Here is an 18707-nt window from a genome sequence, read left to right as displayed (position 1 = left end):
TCAGAAACACACACCCCCCCTCTACTGACACTCACTGGCCACTTTATCAGAAACACCCCCCTCTACTGGCACTCACTGGCCACTTTATCAGAAACACCCCCCTCTACTGACACTCACTGGCCACTTTATCAGAAACACCCCCCTCTACTGACACTCACTGGCCACTTTATCAGAAACACCTCCCTCTACTGACACTCACTGGCCACTTTATCAGAAACACCCCCCCTCTACTGACACTCACTGGCCACTTTATCAGAAACACACCCCCCCTCTACTGACATTCACTGGCCACTTTATCAGAAACACCCCCCCCCCTCTACTGACACTCACTGGCCACTTTATCAGAAACACCCCCCTCTACTGACACTCACTGGGTAAATGTAGATGGAGAATTACAGACACGGACACTCCCCACAAAATTCACAATAAAACAATCTGTTAAGAATGTCCAGTGGATAAGCGGTTACAGATAATGAATGAATGAATGAATGTTAAGAATGTTGGCTCAGAGTCAGGAATCACTTTAAATGAAGGATTCTGTATCCAATGCTTCTTTGGAAAAAATGGGAGAGAACAAGGAATGTCTAAACCACCTTCTCCGTTTCTCTCTCTCTCTCTCTCTCTCACACACACTCACACACTCACATTCTTTCCAAAAGACTGTGTGGTTTGGATCCGTGTGTATCCATTCCCTAATCATGAAGCATCAGAAAGAGTTTTTGTTTACATTATAAATCCCTTATAGCCATGTAAACAAACTAAATATAACCTGGCTTCAAAACATTCCTAGAATAAACTAACAGTTGTACAGCTCAGGTTCTCACGTTAAAAACTAAAACACAGATAATACTGATATAAAAATGTGAATAATTCCTCCCACGCTCCAAAAACACACGTTGGTAGGTGGATTGGAGACTCAAAAGTGTCCGTAGGTGTGAGTGTGTGAGTGAATGTGTGTGTGTGTTGCCCTGTGAAGGACTGGCGCCCCCAGCAGGGCGTGTTCCTGCCTCGCTCCCAGTGATTCCAGGTAGACTCTGGACCCACCGTCGCCCTGAACTGGATAAGGGTTACAGACAGTGAATGAGTGAATGAATGAATATTGGTGTTGTTTCTTCACTTCGGTTACCACAAGGGGCGCCATAAATCTCCCACCAAATATCCACTCACCCAGCGCTTCCTGATCCATGTGTCGCCACCCAGACGACCTTTAAATAAGGCCCCAAATTACTCAATTATAAAGTAGAGCTAGTTCACCTACAAATAAGTCTTTACAAATCACAACAGTTAATACAATAACAGACTGGCTCAGAGTAACAGAGGCTGGGAAATGTTAACATACAAATTAATTAGGTTTGGTTTTGGTAAATACTTCCACAAATGTCCCATAAATGACCCTTAACTGTGTGTAAATATGTTTTTTAAAAAAACAACAAGTAGCTGTGTGTTGAGTTACAGATATGATCTGCTTTTATTTGAGTAACTAAAACCAACACAACAAAAGTGAACTGACAAAACAGGCCAGAGTTGGTTTAGATTTCATTGTTTATTTTGTTGAACATTAAAAGGAAAGAGAGAAATCCTCTATAAAGCACTGGGTTAAAGAAACACTTCAAGACCTCGACCTAATCTCCATCTGCTGCATGTGATCTGATACCAGCAACAATATCTTCCTCATGTTTCCCTGGACTTAAATGAGAGAGAGCAAAGAAAATATGTCTATTCCAAGAAAGTTTGTTTTCTGAAAACACAGAGGAGGGTCAAAGCTGGCACACACACTTCCTCTGAAGTGTGGGAAGGCAGCCACCACTTCTCCTCACGCTCACACAGCTCTAAACTTTTGTAGAATTTAATATGACCTCAGTGTGGTGGTTTGAAGTGAGTATTTTACCACTTATCGCCACCACAATCTATAAAAGCGGAACCCTGCACTGGTTAGCACCCATCCACACTTACGGATGGCTGTGGCATCACCGGGGATTGATCATTGGGGACAACGCTGGGAGAATTCTTCTCAGAGAAGGGAAACTGTAATCCACGAACACAGCAGATAGAAATGAGGTTAAAACTGTTAAAGTGTTCCTTTAATGAAACCCTGACTCACATCTGCTCGCTGGTACAGAGACGATGTACAAAAGACTGTCCTCCAACGAGAAGCTCCTATCAAGACCACCTACTGCATGTAAACTGATTGGAACCTGACTGTTTTCACAGACAAGCTTTTAGAAAAAGCCCCAGCATTCAAACCCAGGGGAGTTAAAACACAGCCAACCACGGCTAAAGGAGTTAAAGGAGCAGTCCGCCAATTTCTCTAATGCTAACGCACATGAAGCAGTGTTTACAGTGACATCTAGTGGCCTGTGTATTAACAACATTGGGACGACAAAGCAGTTCATTCTTCATCTGATGAGAGTTGCACTTTGTAAAACGATATAAATTTGACTGACTGCACCTTTAAAGAATTAGCGCTGTTGGCTTGAAGTCTTGAAATTGCTTTATTTTTTATTTCAACCTCAGGCACATTGTGCTGGGTTTAATCTTTGTCCTAACCTCCACGACCGCAGGAGTTTCTGTGTTACATACGATTTAAAGTCCACCCAGCAAGACTACTGCGTTTCCATAGGAACGGTCAGATCAGCTCCTCGCAAACCGGAGGCGTAGTTCTGCTCCTTTTGTCCAAAAACAGACAAAAAAAACAAAAAAAAAAATACAAAAAACTACAAACTGCATATCTTCTAACACGGGAAATAAAAACAATAACAAAACCCAGGAGGTAAATTAACTGAGGGATGAAGGACTTGGTCTGCGCCGCCTTCGTCAGCAGCTCTAACTTGTGCACACAAGTAAAAACGTAGATTTAACACTGGGCCACGGGGATGAACTTATCACAGTTTGTGTATTTTACAAATGACATTAATTCAAATGTACAGCTCGACTGTAAAAGAGTGTCTTTGGTGAGTACAATCCTTCCTCAATTTACACCTTCAGCAGAAAAATAAAAATAAAAAACCATAATAAAAGATAGAAAACAAACCTTTAAACAAAAGAAAATAATAATTCTTCTATTTCGCACAAAGCCAGGCCCCACTCCACGATTTAAACCGCTACACGTCTCTCGCTCAGAACAGAGCGTCTCCAGTGGCCCACAGAGAGAAGAGCAGCAGAAAATACAGTGCTTCCCCAAAACTCTGCATTTGACTTCCCACGCCTCCCGTCTGTACACACGCACTCACAAGACCCGGCCACACGTGAAGCCTAAAGTTTTAGTGATGCCTGGGCCGCGTGGGCCCTCGCTATGGTCCAATCGTGATTGTCTGATCATTTACTGCACGCACTTTAACAACAGAAAAACGCTGTAGAAGTGTGTGATGCTCTACGCTTTCAGGACCGAATCAATCAGGACTGTAAAAGTCGTGTAGCGTTGGCTCGGCTTAGAACAACCCAGAACCTCTATTTACATAAAGGAATATCATCTTATTTTAAACTATGACACATTTCAGATGTTTCCAACACCACACACACAGAGAGAGAGAGAGAGAGAGAGAGAGAGAGAGAGAGAGCTAAACTGTGGTCACCAAACATTTAATCATTTAATAATAAAAAATAATAATATTAAACAATAATAAAATAAAAAAATGCCTTGTTTAAAACTGCAAAGTGCATTCACCGCCTAAAGGCAAGTCTTTGTACAGAATGAAGTGCAATGATTTGAAAGTATGGCTTCAGACACTGAGTTTCTAATTCAATACGTACCTCTGCCCTGGCCGTTTTATCAGAAACACGCACATCTGCACTTACAGAGTGTAAACCCATATCTGGACCACGTTATCAGCCACAATGGGTCTGTCCCAAAACGTAGTGAGGTCAGCACTGACGGCACAGACCGATGTTCATGTTCACGTGATTTTGTGCGCATCATTTAAAGAGAGGAAACACCAGGGCATTCTTTTGTAGTTGCAACTTTCATGAGAGGATTTTTATTTGTCAGTGGTTGTTATTTAACGTGCGGCTTCCTTTAGAGATCGTCTGTAGCCACACGGTTGAGCCCTGAATCCAAAGATGAGGTTTTTACTGTTTTTGAAGAAGCAGGCCCTTGTGTCAGAGATCCTACAGTGTGTCTGTATCCGAGTGAGTTACAAGCCCGTGACTTTGGACTGAAACTCTTCAGATACAGATCCACAGTGTTTCTAATATAAAAGGCCAGTACACGCGGGCAAGAGGCAGATGGACCTAATAAACCAGAACCTCAGAGAAATCAGAAATTAAACCATTACAGATTTTTGGAGCTCAGTTTCTCCTTCATTCTCCTGATGATGAGGACGATGTCACCTCTTCCTCCTTGTCCCGCACACCTGTGTTTGTCGTGTCGCTGGCGTTACTGTCTCTGTGAGCCTTTTCTGGCGGATCGGCGCTCTCCGGATGTGCCGAGTCGTCTGTGAGCGAGGTCATGTGATCGCTCTCCTCCCTCAGGATCCGGGTCAGATCCATGTCGTGAGGCTCCACGTCGAACGGTGGCAGAGACGAGGTCTCTGTAGGAGAACCGCACCCTCTGCAGGACTGAGGGACACACAGCAGCCAGGGTTGGGTTTAAATGGTAATGATCATGAAAATAATATCAATAACAGTGTTATTCAAGTGCTGATTTCATAAAGACTCCTGTGGTTTATTTGCTGAACGTGTCACGTTTGTGTTAAATATGTTTGTGTATTTATTTGCTTTATATTTAAGTGTGTTCAGTTTAGAGGATTGTTCTAATAATTTATATAAATTACAAAAGTTTTTTAATTGAACATCTGGACTATCAGGTATACTTCATACTTCACAATCCCCTGCACTGTTCAGAGAGAGAGAGGAAGACAGAGAGAGAGAGAGAGAGACAGGCAGACAGAGAGAGAGAGAGAGAGGCAGACAGACAGAGAGAGAGTGAAGTTTTTAAGGAGGTCCACTCACAGTAATGTTGATGGCTTTAGGGAGGCGTCCAGCTTGGATCCAGGGATGAACCTGACTCAGCTCTTTCTTCTGCTCTTCAGTGAAGTGAGGCTGCTTCATCTGAGGGGTTTTCATGGCCTCCCTGTCCTCCCTCAGCACCGTCTCTCTGTCCCTGTAAAAAACAAACACGCACACGGTGTAGTTAAAGTGACCGTCCACATTCAAATCCCCGTCCTCAACCCCAGGTAAACCAGCGGTATCTGACCTTTTGGGCATCTGGTAGGTCATCATCACCTTCTCGTCTGTGTTGGCCATGAGGAGCCAGATGGGATCCTGAAGAACGTATTTGATAAACTGCTCCTCTCCGGAGTCTCCGGACGCTGGCTTGTGAGCGTGGTCATTCTCGGAGGAGTCTATGCTGCCGAAGTACTTGCTGGTGTTACTGCTCCCTGGAGTTTAAACAGAGCAGAAGGTCTGTGTTTTCTGATGTAAATCAAACAGTGCCTGGGTACTTTCTTGTGAGATGAGGCTCACACTTGTTGTCATTTGTGTTTAAAGGTTTAAAGAATTAAAAGGCGTACAGCAGCATCATATAAACAATACGCGACTCTCTGAGGGAATGTAATATTTAAAGGCTGCTGTTCTTTTGTCCAAAATGATTCACGTTCACATTTTCTGAACCGAGTTAAATTTAGCGCTAGCCTTGAATCTGACCCTTGTTACAGGTTCATATTCTCACTGTAGACACGGAAAAATTTAAGATCTCTCTTTATCCTGAGGTCATCTGAAGAGCAGCAAGGTATCGTCACTGCCACGCAGCTCCAGAGTCCGAAGGTTTACTCTGGGTGCTCAGTTTTCCTCCCAAAGTAAAGTGTTCGCTTGTTTTTTTGAGTGTCCCAGCCACTGGGGAGGCGAGTGGGATGTGTAGCCTGTAATGATTCGCTGTGGTGACCCAAAGTGAGAGAAACCCAAAAGATATAAGACGACGCTGATGCCATTCATACACATCAGCTGCTTTTCAAACCCTGATCCTCCAAATGCATTTTTCAATATTGATTTCCTGCAAAACCCTGAATCTGTGGAGCCCTGAGCTAAAACACAGTCAACATTCAGTAGGAAAGTGCTCCGTGTTGTTAGAACTCACTGGTGCCGCTCCCTGAGGTGCTGCAGCCGTTAGAGCCGGAGCCGGACAACCCCGAGCCTGATCCCGAAAATCCAGAGCCCGAGGCGGCTGATCCCGTTCCTGAGCGAGAGTCCTCCTGCAGCAGAAGGTCCAGCAGGTCGCTGGAGGTGGACATCGCATCCTGGTTGGACTCATTAACTTCAGCCTGAGAGAAAAACAAACAAAAACCAGAGTCAAACTGTCCACAGGGATGAGTGTGGTTTCCTGTATAATTTCACTTAGAAAAAACAAACCTAACATGAGGCAAACCTCTGCTCAACACTGAAAAAGCCTTTCACTCACTGTATCTTTAGCGCTGCTCCTCGTCCCCGAAGCCTGTGCCCCTCCTCCTTGCATGGCCACGCCCCCTGGGGGTGGAGTCTGCTGTGTGTGGTCCGTACGATTGCTAGGCACCTCCTCCAGCTGCAGCAGGTTGAGAGGGGAGGAGCACCGGGAGTGGAAGAGAGGAGACCCCGTCCCCTCCCCTGTGGATTGAGGGGTGCTGGAGCGGGAGGGGTCTCGAGGGGGTGGGGCTGGTGGAATGGGTGGAGCAACTGCAGAGGGCATGGTATTTACAGGGACTCCGTTTTGGAATCCAAACATGAGGTTGGGGTTATAGAACTGCTGGGGTACAGATAAAGGCTGGATGAGATTGAGTTGGGGGGGTTGTGGATTGAACTGCCCCAAGTTGGGGTTTAAAGTAGCCACAGGGGGGCTCATCTGAGCCATCGCTGGATTGAACTGAGGATTAATCTGAGTGGTGAGGGGCACGGCTTGTATAGGAGCTCCATTAGCTCCTCCGAACTGCGGGAACATAGAGTTGGGCAGAATGAAGGCCATCATTGGAGGAGCCATAGACGGAAACATTTGGGGGATGTGCATCGGAAGCCGGGGGCTTTGCTGAGGGAAAGAGGATGACATCTGGAACCTGGGGTCTACCTCCATCTGAGGGACAGGGACAGGGAAAGGGGAATACATGGAATAAAAGGGCACACACCCAGAAGGATATGGAGTCATTACAGGGGGTCCGCTAGCCTGGGAGCCTACTGAAGTCGGCCAAGGGGAAGACGAAGACTGAGCCCCCACAGACAGCTGCTGATTTCTGGGGAAGGCTCCAGCACTAGGGATCTCTGCTGTGGATCTCGGTGGGATGCTGGGCACAGACGCGGAAAGGGCCGGGCTCTCAGGGAAGGGTCCTTCGGGTTGCTGCTTCAGTCTTTTGCCCCCTCTTCCTCGCCGCCGACCACTGCCACCCCCTGCTGGGTAGTTCTGGGAACTGCGGACACCTGAACAGCAGAAAAACACAATAAATAATGACAGAGCAGAGTGAAGATACCAAATGGAGGACAAGTCAGAACCTAGTGTGAGCCACCAACAGGGTGAACACAGTACCTTTAGCAGCAGGTGAAGCCGGTTGTCTGAGCTGGGTCGGACTGGGCTGGACCAGTCTCAGCTGGCTGAGGTCTCGGAAGCGATTGAGAAACGCCTGCTCCTCCTGTTGAGTGTGAGTGGACAGAACTTCTTTAGTGAGCCCTAATGTGCTCACTCCTCCTCCTCCTCCTCCCCCTCTCTGTCCTTCTTTCTCCCTCTCCTTCTCCTTCTCCGGACTGAGTGAAGCAGAGGGCTGTGGGGTCGCTCCCGCTGGAGTATCCCTGGAGTTCTGAGGGGCTGAGGAAGATGGGGCAGGAGTTGGTGTAGTCGGAGGCTCCTCCATCATTACGATATCTGGAGAAGGAACAGAAAGATTTCGTTAATCTTTATAATCCACAGATGTCTGGTGGCAGACAAGGCTCTCCGGACTTGGGGGGTGGGGGTACCTGACTCTGGGGGCTTCTTGTCTCCAACGTGGACGATGGTGCTGCTGAAGCTGCACTGAGAGGTCACAGACACCACACTCTCAGCCTTGTAGTGCAGAGCCAGGGGCGTCAGGGGGTGGGTGGACTCCTGGGCGACAACTTTCGCCTCCTCTGACACCTCCAGGGTCTCCACTATGTCTGCAGGACAAAGGAGGGCATAGGCACTGTGAAATCTGTACATACGCATTCACAACTACACAGGATGTGATTCTTCTCCGTCACAAGAGGGAAAAATTTATGAATGGTTACATTTAGGAAGAACTTTGATGTCATTAAATCTTCCAAAATCAAGATTTAATTCCCAGACACTTTGGTCCTCCTCTATATTGTGTTTACCTTTGGCTGGCCCAGCGCCCTCTCTGCGTTTATCCTCGTCAGAGGTGGAGGACGTGGTGCCAGAGGAGGAGCCACACTTCCTCTTTACTGTGTTTGGAACATTGCAGCTCTCCAAATAACTGTAAAATGACCAAAACAAACACTGGGTCAAGGCTCAGGGGAGAAAACTCAACACAGAGGCTGAAGGTTCCACTGTTTAAATAGGTTTACAGGCATCTTTCTTCAGCGTTAAAGCAACACTGTGCAGTATTTTTACATTAAATTTACAACTTCCGTTTCTGGAGTTTGGGAACTAAAGAGCTCTACTGACTTCCAAGAAAATAGGGAGTTCTATACATGTCCCTAACACACACACACACACACACACACACACACACACACAACTAACCGGATGATGCTGTCCAGACAGTTTATCTGTTGGTATGAGTAAGTAGCCAGCGGCTCTTTTCTCTGCGTCTGTCTCGAAGCTTGTGCTTGAGGGCTCAGTGCCTCCACCTTTTGGATCCCTGTGGGACTGCTCCCAGCTTCAACAGGCTTAACCACAACTCCTGGAGCATAAGGATTATATGAGAACTAAAGCAATGGCCTTGGAGTTAGCGAACATCTCTAAGGTGAGGTCATTTCTGTGGTATTTACCTGAGCCGGTCTGTTTTCGAGGTGTGGGTCTGTTTCGTGACTCTGTGTACACCTGCTGTCCACTCGTCTTCAACATGTGCACGTTCTTGCACACCTGCTGGAAGGTCTGAGAGAGAGAGAGAGAGAGAGAGAGAGAGAGAGAGAGAGAGAGAGAGAGAGAGAGAGAGAGGTATTCATGAGGAGGAGAGCTCAGACTCCTTATTCCTTATTTTGTTCAAGATCTGTTTGGGTTGTTTTTTTTTAATATATTTTCCTGAGGCATGAGACCGTGATTGTTGAAACAGACTGAAGGCCAACGTATGCTGCTGCGTTGACTCGGAAAGTACACCACCACAACACTAGAGCTGAATCTCAAATATCCTCCTCAACCCGATGTAAAGCACTATTTGTAGGATGTAGGATAAAGGGAAGGTCGTGCAGCAGGTAGTATCGCAGTCACACAGCTCCAGGGGCCTGGAGGTTGTGAGTTTCGATTCCCACTCCGGGTGACTGTCTGTGAGGAGTGTGGTGTGTTCTCGCTGTGCCTGCGTGGGTTTCCTCCGGGTGCTCCGGTTTCCTCCCACGCTCCAAAAACACACGTTGGTAGGTGGATTGGCGACTCAAAAGTGTCCGTAGGTGTGAGTGAATGTGTGTGTGTGTGTGTTGCCCTGTGAAGGACTGGCACCCCCTCCAGGGTGTATTCCTACGTTGCGCCCAATGATTCCAGGTAGGACCCACCGCGACCCTGAACTGGATAAGGTATTTTTTTCTCTGTTCTTGTGCATTCCCTGATATTCCAATCTCTCACCGTGAATGTGCTGCTGTCTGCAGCCTCTGTGGTGTGGAGGAGGAGTTCCTATTTCTGGACTTCCTCAATTCAACTTGATCCATGGACATCCGACAGTGAACTAATGACAATTGCTGCCATCTTTGGCAACATGCTACAGCTTTGGGTTTTGCGTCTATATATTGCTCATTTCACAGGATCAACGCAGGAGCATGACCTAGCCTTTAGAGGGTCTGAGCTTGTTATTGTGTTCCTCACTTAAAACTTTATTCAGACATCATTAAATAAGGTGGGATATACATAAAAACACCCAGCAGTGTCTGAGATTTGAGAATTGGTGTCTGATACCGCAATCATGAAGCCCTGATGGAAAGCCTTCCGAGGTGTACACCCTTGAGGTTAAGGTCTCACCAGGTTGTTGTTGTCGCTGTGTCCCGCTGCTTCATCCGCAGGTCCAGTGCTGTCGCTGGACGAGGTGATGCTGAACTGGAGCTCCCGCAATCCCCTTCCGCCGCAGGCGCTGCTGCCGAGGCTGCCGTACCCCTGAGATCCCCCCATGCCCCCGTAGACCCCGTGGAGCGGCTGAACCAGGAGCCTATGGATGTGCTCGCTTAGCTGAAGAACCTCCGGAGACATCGGCCTCAGCTCCTCCTCCTCGGGAGCAGTGAACACGTCCTCGTTCAGTGGGCTCCTGCAGATAAGAAACAAATACATGTGTTATATCATAAAACCTCCCTCCCTCTCTCTCACTTCAGTATGTGTCTTACATGATCACTCACGTTCTGACTTTGTGGCGACCCACGATGAAGGCCACCTTCCTGCTCCAGGGGTTAATGAAGGAAGACCAGCTTGTGTCCATGGTGAGGTATTCTCCATTTCGAGCGCACATCCTCAGAGGAGAGTGGTCAAAGGGCTGACCGGCGTACTGCACGACTGCAGGACAGAGACGAGAACAACATGAGGAACAACACCACCACAGCATAATTTAGAAAAGGTGCAGCTTACAGACTAAAGACATGGAAACTGACCATGGTCAAGGACTTTCAGGGACTGGGATTATTTAAGAATAATTAGAACAGAATGACATTTCATGGAATGGTACGTACACGGAGCTCCTGTTTATTTCAAATAAAAAGAGACTTGCCGACGTCCAACAGGCACAGACTCACTCTTTTTGTGAATGTCCACCATCAGTGGTCTGTCTTCGGGATGAAGGTGCAGCAGCAAAGGAGTTCCCACCAGGTCCTGAGGCAGATACCCCAGCAATGGCACAGCCCTGAAGAAAGAGGAAACAATTATTCACACACACACACACACACAAACAGAGGCAGATACTCCAGCAATGGCACAGCTTTGAGATGAGAGGACACACACACACACACACACACAAGCTGCAGCCCTGAGGAGAGGACCCTAAAACAAAACAATAACAATAACTACAAAAAGACAGAACACTAACCTCTCGTCCACCTCCTGGAACAAGCAGCTCGGCGTGTGGCTGGTGGTGAAGATCCGTTTGTCCGCAGGGATACGAGGAGCTGACAGAGACAGAGAGAGATAGTTAGTATGACTGGGACTACTGTGGAGACACAAAACGGAAAAGCCCCGGGACTCTGTCACATGACGGCTCATCTATCCTATAAACACTTTCCAAAAACACACCTACAAATAACTCACAGCAGCAGCGATTATGAAAACACAGCTCCACTTAGTAAAGGAGTCTCACCCTCGTATCCGGAGTGCACTCTCTCGGAGATGAGGAGGCAGCAGGGCTCAGGTTTGGCCGTGTCCGAGTCTCGAAGCGTCAGCTGGTACGGGGTCAAACGAAACGGATAATACTTCATCTCTCCGCCGCTCTCTCTCTGCCCGATGATCCGACAGAACATGGACTTCTCCTGAGCACAGTCCACGGAGGACACTGTCCAAACAGTTCAACACAGCTCATCAGTGACCATTAATGAGAATAAGAGCCAACACCAATGCAGTCCTGTCAATTTGTCCAAAAGTTTGGAGACACCACTAATAACAGAAGTGTGTATAATCGCCACAGTAAAAAATGAAATGTCAAGGAACGGGTCTTGAGCAGCAGCAAGAGCCTCATATGGAGTTACTTTTGTGCCAGGAGTTCTACAAAAAAAAAAAATAAAATCTTCAAAAAATAATAAGGAATCAAAAGCAACACAGAAGATACACAACATGCATTTCACCAGATTTTGCTTCGACTGTCTTTTTTCTTCTTGCGCCCGTGTCACATGTGGGAGGGGCTTAGAAAAAAGCATTCACTTTAAATATCAGTTGGTCAACAGAGTTTGGACTGACAGGTGCTGCGAAACCTCGTCTAAACCTGAGCCACGCCCACCCCGCTCCAGCGGACGTGATCCCCAGCAGGACGGGAACAACTGGTTCAACAGAGCCGCAGCACCTGCAACAACTGCTGAATGGCATCCTTTAGATCACATTTCAGAGCAGCTGTCACTCCAAACTCAGTTGACCAATGGTCTTCTAAGCCCCTCCCACCCATGAAAAGTGGCCCAAAACTCAGCAACAAAAAATGAAGCAGAAGCAAATGAGAAATTACAGAAGCAAGAGCCATCCACGTGATTTATTCTTTCTACAAACCTTACATTAGACATCTCTGATTCTACTGGGGCTACTGCCATGGAACAAAAACACTTCTCTTCACACAAAACATAACTCCATATAAAACAGCGATGATGAGACTGAAACAACACCACTGTGCACCACACGAAATAAATAAATGAAAAAGAAGGGGTAAGGAAGTGTCTCTAAACTTCTGGACACAGTGTACACTCAGCACGTTTCTGAAGGAACATAGAGCTCTGTAAAATAGCCTCCCCTCACCAGCGCGAGCGCAGGACGCCCAGGGAGGAAGGCGACAGGGGGCCGTGCTGCTGTAAAACGTGCTGACGTCCTGAGGGGCCAAGAGTTCTGAAAACACCGCGCCCTGAATCCTCTCGGGTTTACAGCGCAGCAGAGAGGACGCCTGAGGAGAAATATACACCACCTTCCCCGAGAGGAAGGACACCGCCACGGAGAACGTGTCCTACACACCAACAGAGAGAGGAGAAATCATGAAAATATACCACACAGACTCCAATGAATTAAAAAAAACACATCAGTCAGACGCCATGTTTTGTTTCACTGTATTAAATGGCACATAGTGGAGACCAATTCTAAAATTTGTTTTCTGACTTTTCTGGAAGCTGTCTTTTTCTGACTTTTCCTCCGGGCGACTGTCTGTGAGGAGTGTGGTGTGTTCTCCCTGTGTCTGCGTGGGTTTCCTCCGGGTGACTGTCTGTGAGGAGTGTGGTGTGTTCTCCCTGTGTCTGTGTGGGTTTCCTCCGGGTGACTGTCTGTGAGGAGTGTGGTGTGTTCTCCCTGTGTCTGCGTGGGTTTCCTCCGGGTGACTGTCTGTGAGGAGTGTGGTGTGTTCTCCCTGTGTCTGTGTGGGTTTCCTCCGGGTGACTGTCTGTGAGGAGTGTGGTGTGTTCTCCCTGTGTCTGCGTGGGTTTCCTCCGGGTGACTGTCTGTGAGGAGTGTGGTGTGTTCTCTCTGTGTCTGCGTGGGTTTTCTCCAGGTGACTGTCTGTGAGAAGTGTGGTGTGTTCTCTCTGTGTCTGCGTGGGTTTTCTCCAGGTGACTGTCTGTGAGGAGTGTGGTGTGTTCTCTCTGTGTCTGCGTGGGTTTTCTCCAGGTGACTGTCTGTGAGGAGTGTGGTGTGTTCTCTCTGTGTCCGCGTGGGTTTCCTCCGGGTGACTGTCTGTGAGGAGTGTGGTGTGTTCTCCCTGTGTCCGCGTGGGTTTCCTCCGGGTGACTGTCTGTGAGGAGTGTGGTGTGTTCTCCCTGTGTCTGCGTGTGTTTCCTCCGGGTGACTGTCTGTGAGGAGTGTGGTGTGTTCTCCCTGTGTCTGTGTGGGTTTCCTCCAGGTGACTGTCTGTGAGGAGTGTGGTGTGTTCTCCCTGTGTCTGTGTGGGTTTCCTCCTGGTGACTGACTGTGAGGAGTGTGGTGTGTTCTCCCTGTGTCTGTGTGGGTTTCCTCCAGGTGACTGACTGTGAGGAGTGTGGTGTGTTCTCCCTGTGTCTGTGTGGGTTTCCTCCGGGTGACTGTCTGTGAGGAGTGTGGTGTGTTCTCCCTGTGTCTGTGTGGGTTTTCTCCAGGTGCTCCTGTTTCCTCCCACAGTCAAAAAAAAAAAAAGTGTCCGTAGGTGTGAGTGTGTGTGTCTGTTTTTCCCTGTGAAGGACTGGCGCCCCCTCCAGGGTGTATTCCCGCCTTGCTCACAATGATTCCAGGTAGGCTCTGGACCCACCGCGACCCTGAACTGGATAAGGCTTACAGATAATGAATGAACTATATAACGAGGGCAGAAGGTTGCATTTTACGTCTAAATATGTTTTCCAAAGTGTTCTATTCAATAAGAGACCTAAATAAACACTCATTAAACCATGTTCTCTGGGGGAAGAGTGACACACCCATCGGACAACAGTGAGAAGTGAGTGTGATGTTGTGCGGTTTTCCGTACGGTGTTCTGGAGCGTGTACTCTGATGTGATGTTGTCCAGCTCCTCGATAGTGAACGCAGACAGATCGAGGCAGCAGCCGTGATTCTCCTCCACGCTCCACTGGTGATAATACTCCTGATTGGCTGCATCATTATAAAAAAATACAAAGGATCTTATACATATTTAAATACACATATCAAGCCCTGTATGAAACACCATGACTTATATGAACAGATAACACGGGCAGAGCTACATTCAATTTTAAAGCAACACTAAGTTTTGCCTTGGTCCTAAAATCAAGGCAGAGGCAGAGGGGTGCAGGGTGGATTACACAGTGCAGTTACTGCTGTGATGAGCATGGAGTAGCTCTGACAGAGCCTCTATTCTTACTCTTACAGCTCAGTGCAGCATCACAATGATTTTGAAGCAGTCATCTTATGGTAAAATTAAGGCCTAGGGTTGCTTTAAAACGCAGGTGTCTCTGTTTGAGAGCAACGTTCTCACTCACCTCTGACTTGTTTAACACAGTTGAGCGCATACTGCAGCGAGGTCAAAGTGCTGGACCGGCCTTTTCCTCTGTGATCAGCAGGAACCCGTATCTTCAGCTCGTGAAGGGCCCTCAGCAGCTCCCTCTGAGTCTGCCGTCTCCCTGGCTGCTCGCTGCTGCAACCGCTGGTGGACGGCTGGTCCACTTCCGAACCGCTCAGCAGGCTGCAGGCCGCAGAGCTGCTCGGGGGAGACGGACTGTGGGAGTTGGAGCTGGAGGAGGTAGGGAGAGGAATTATATTTTGATTAGAGATGGGCGAAGTAGCATCGCACAGCACATGACGTTCTGGGCTGAGGAACTGCTCGTTCACGGAAAGATGCAGAAGGCTCCAGAGTTTCTGGTCCTGACTGTGGAGGAGTGTGTTTCTTGACATCGGAGAAAAGAGTAGAGTCATGAAACGTGGGGAAACACAGTGAGAAAAATAAAACTTATTTCGTAACTTTTAATTAAAATGTGAAATTGTTGTTAAATGAATATAAAAAGGTGAAAGTTACACCGTAAAAAGTGTGAAATCAAGAAACACACTTCTCCAAACGGGTGAATTTTAAAGCAAATGTAAACTGGAATTTATCTGAGGAGATTTAAAACATTTCCTTTGGATCATTTTTTATGAAAATTTTACAAGATGCAAAAAAAATCTGAAAAATAAAAAGAGAAAGCCAGGGTTTTCTGTGGACAGCGACAAAATCTAATTAAAATTTCGACCACAGAATTAAAGCACACGAGTGAAGACTCGGGACCGGGGCCAATCAGGACACTTTTTGAACCGTATGTGTTTATTTACCACAGTCCTAAGCACAATCCTCTGTTCACCGTCAGTGTTCACACGAGTGACATTCAGGGAGAGTGCCGCCTGTGGCAGGATGCGGCTACAACATCCGCAGTGTGGGAGTATTTTAATCTGGAGAATGAAATTTACAGAGTGTTGTTGTTTACTAATGCAATGCTGCACTAAGTGGAATTCATACCATTTCTAACTTTGTTCATTCATTGTTTGTAAGGGATTATCGAGTTCAGGGTCATGGTGGGTCCGGAGTCTACCTGGAGGGGGCGCCAGTCCTGCACAGGGCACCACACTCACACCTGTGTTTTTGGACTCTTCACTTAGTTTTTTGGTATAAATAAAAATTAAAATATCACTCAGCAACAGCTTTCTTAGTGCACTGCAGTGATATTGTGTTATGGAGTGTATCACACAGGACCGAGTAAAGGGCCGAGACTCGCTATTAAACGACTTGTCCTGGGACATCCCTAGTAAAGATACGCTCCTATAAATGGCTACAGAAGTAACAGCAGTGTGTTTTCTGGTCACGTTTACCTCTTGCTCTCTGTGGTCTCCGTAGCCAGGTCTTTTCCATTGTTGGAGCTGCAGGGTGACGACCGCTGGCCTGAGTGTCCGTCACTCTCCCTCTCCGCGGAGTCGTTCCCACTGGAGTGGGCATCTGTATCGTCTGTACTTTTGTCCCAGTAGGTCTGCTTCCTTTCTCGGACCCCTTTGCTGACATCACCGCTGATGGGGGTTTTTAGGTTCACATCACTCATAATAAGACTGCACTAAGTCACACAGTGAGACCAATGCATGGGTTTGGAAGAGCTTCTGTGAGAGGGCATGAAGCACCGCCGGCGCAAAGACCTCGTAAGAGACGAAAGCGCTCGTCTGTGTGGGTTCCCTTTTCTTTTTTATTGAAGCCCTGGATGGAGTTAACACACACCTGGGAGGAGAGACACACAGCACAGAAAGGAAATGACACTTCAGGTGAATTTAGTGAAGGACGCGGTATCGGCCGAAACACTCACGGAGAAAACCTCATTTATCACTTAATAAACCAAGGGCTAATTTGGTGTCGTGACTCCTGGGCTCCCCCTACAGTTGCAGAGTGTAATTTATTTTTACAGCACTGCCCTGAAATCAAGGACGAGGTGGGGGGGGAGAGTTACATAGTGCAGTTTCTGCAGTGCTGAGCCCAGAGTGGCTCAGTGGAACATCACATTGATTTTGAAGCTGTAATTTTCAGGTAAAACTCCATCTTAAATATAATTATTACTTACTTCAGAATAAACAATGTGGGTTTATTCTACATTTTTAAAAGTCACTGGTCCAGTATTAAACTCTCAGCACTGGGGGGCATTTCCATTGGTTTAAAAATAAATGCAGCTCTGAAAATATGATAAAAGTCCTTATCTATAAGAGTCTTCTAACTGAATATCATTTTTAGTCACTTTTAATAAACACGAGTCAAATACAGTAACCGAGTAACGACCAGATCATTTCAATAATAATTTATAATCAATCTTTAATCTGAATATAAGAGATTGAACATGCCCTTAATTAATCATGTGGATTATTGGAGGTATACACCCCCTACACATGTGTAAGTCATATATATATAAATAATGTACACACACACACACACACACACACACACACACACACATCAGCAATGATTGTACACGTTTGTTTCTAGACTCACTGCCCATTTTCTCAGCTCCACTCACCACACAGGAGCCATTTGTAGTTCTACACATAAAGAATGTAGTCCATGTGTGGCTCTGCAAACTTTGTCACCTTGGTCTACAGTGGTCAGGACCCACAGAAGCACATTTTATTTGGGCGTTGGATCAGTCTCAGCGCTGCAGTGACACTGGATTTCACCACACAGCAGTCCCTCTCTAAAACGTGAGTGTATCTGGTGCTCACTTGTTAGTATCTAGTGCACTCACAATAGTGTTCAGTGCTCACCACATAGTATCTGATTATTATTATAATAATAAAAAAATGTCACAGGGGCTCCCTGTGTGTTCACCGATCGTCTTTGCTTTAAATAATAATAACAATAAAATAATAATAATAATAAAATAATAATAACAACAAAACCCATATCTTTTCGTGGGCTGGGTAGTTTCTTGTTTATCTGTAGACAGACGTTATAAGATAAAAACGCACATTTCTTTATGTTAAAGGGATTAAAGTCTGGCGGGGGGGGGGGGGTTAAAACACTCGTCAGTCCCAGTTTACTCCGTGGGGAGCAGTTTCAGACGGAGTCAGGGGGAGATAACTGTTTTAAATGATGAATTTGTGCACACAACTAAACAATAACGCGTAGTAAACGCTTTAAAACGACAGGTTTCCACAGACACAGTGCTACATGGCGTAGCTGCACCTCCCTCCACAAAAGTGGGACTAAAAAGCATTTTCACGGGAAAAGACGAGATTCTTACCTCCGTAAAGGAGCTGCCCTCGACAAGAGTCTCGTGTAACGACGGTGGAGAAAGAAATATGTTGAAATCTGTGGAGAAATCCGTTGAAAACGAGGCGTAGCACAAGCCTGTTGACACAAATGAGACCGTGTGCTCGGAGAAACACATTCAACACGGAATCAAACACGTGCATGAGAGACAGTTCTCGGCGCTGATTGGCTGCTCGTTGACAACATAGCACGCCCACTCAGGGGAAACCGCGCCCTCGCGGTGCTATTCAGACGCTGATTGGTCGGCGGGAGCCTCGCTTTGTTATTTTTTTTCTCCACTGTCACGTTGAAGAAGCACTCCTGTCCTAATTTGCATATTCAGAACCCGTGGTGGACGGTACCATGGGCGGCGCCAGGGGTGGGATTTAGGGGGTTTCAGCGCTGAATGTTTGCAGTCAGGCTTCAAATCTGTTTTTAATCTCTTTAATTTTCCACGTTCAATTCTTCTTTGTGTTCTGACGCGTTCCTTTTCGGTTCAGACCCCAGTAACGTACCGAAAGCACCCTACACCCTGCGCTTCTCCACAAAGTCTGCCCTGTGCTGACGTCAGAGACCTCTGGGGTGCGTTTGGCTTAAACCGCACGCGCTGTGGACAGAGTCCATTTTGCTCATTCAATAAACGTGGACACTGTGGATTGTACAAAATACTTTTAAACGGGGGTTGTTATGAATCCTGAAGTCCCCAGAAAATAGATATATTGGCTTATGGGT

At 46.9% G+C, this 18707-nt stretch overlaps 1 protein-coding gene across 1 annotated transcript; it reads right to left on the bottom strand.

The window, feature by feature from the left end:
• Positions 1-1529: 1529 nt before the first annotated feature.
• per1a (period circadian clock 1a) lies at positions 1530-18097 on the bottom strand. The gene is made up of 20 exons (XM_066651709.1): positions 17968-18097; positions 16067-16460; positions 14710-14960; positions 14223-14344; positions 12545-12746; positions 11409-11600; positions 11142-11220; positions 10852-10958; positions 10462-10615; positions 10094-10373; positions 8917-9022; positions 8669-8828; positions 8281-8399; positions 7906-8082; positions 7481-7813; positions 6392-7374; positions 6071-6254; positions 5192-5375; positions 4948-5098; positions 1530-4554 (listed from the first exon to the last, which is right to left on the bottom strand). Exons 2-20 carry the CDS (start codon positions 16288-16290, stop codon positions 4297-4299), a joined length of 4266 nt encoding a protein of 1421 aa, XP_066507806.1. The 5' UTR covers positions 16291-16460; positions 17968-18097; the 3' UTR covers positions 1530-4296.
• Between the last annotated feature and the right edge of the window lie 610 nt (positions 18098-18707).

Source organism: Hoplias malabaricus, chromosome 18 (genome assembly GCF_029633855.1).
Source record: "Hoplias malabaricus isolate fHopMal1 chromosome 18, fHopMal1.hap1, whole genome shotgun sequence".
Taxonomy (NCBI): domain Eukaryota; kingdom Metazoa; phylum Chordata; class Actinopteri; order Characiformes; family Erythrinidae; genus Hoplias; species Hoplias malabaricus.
This window is presented reverse-complemented; position numbering and strand designations above follow the sequence as displayed.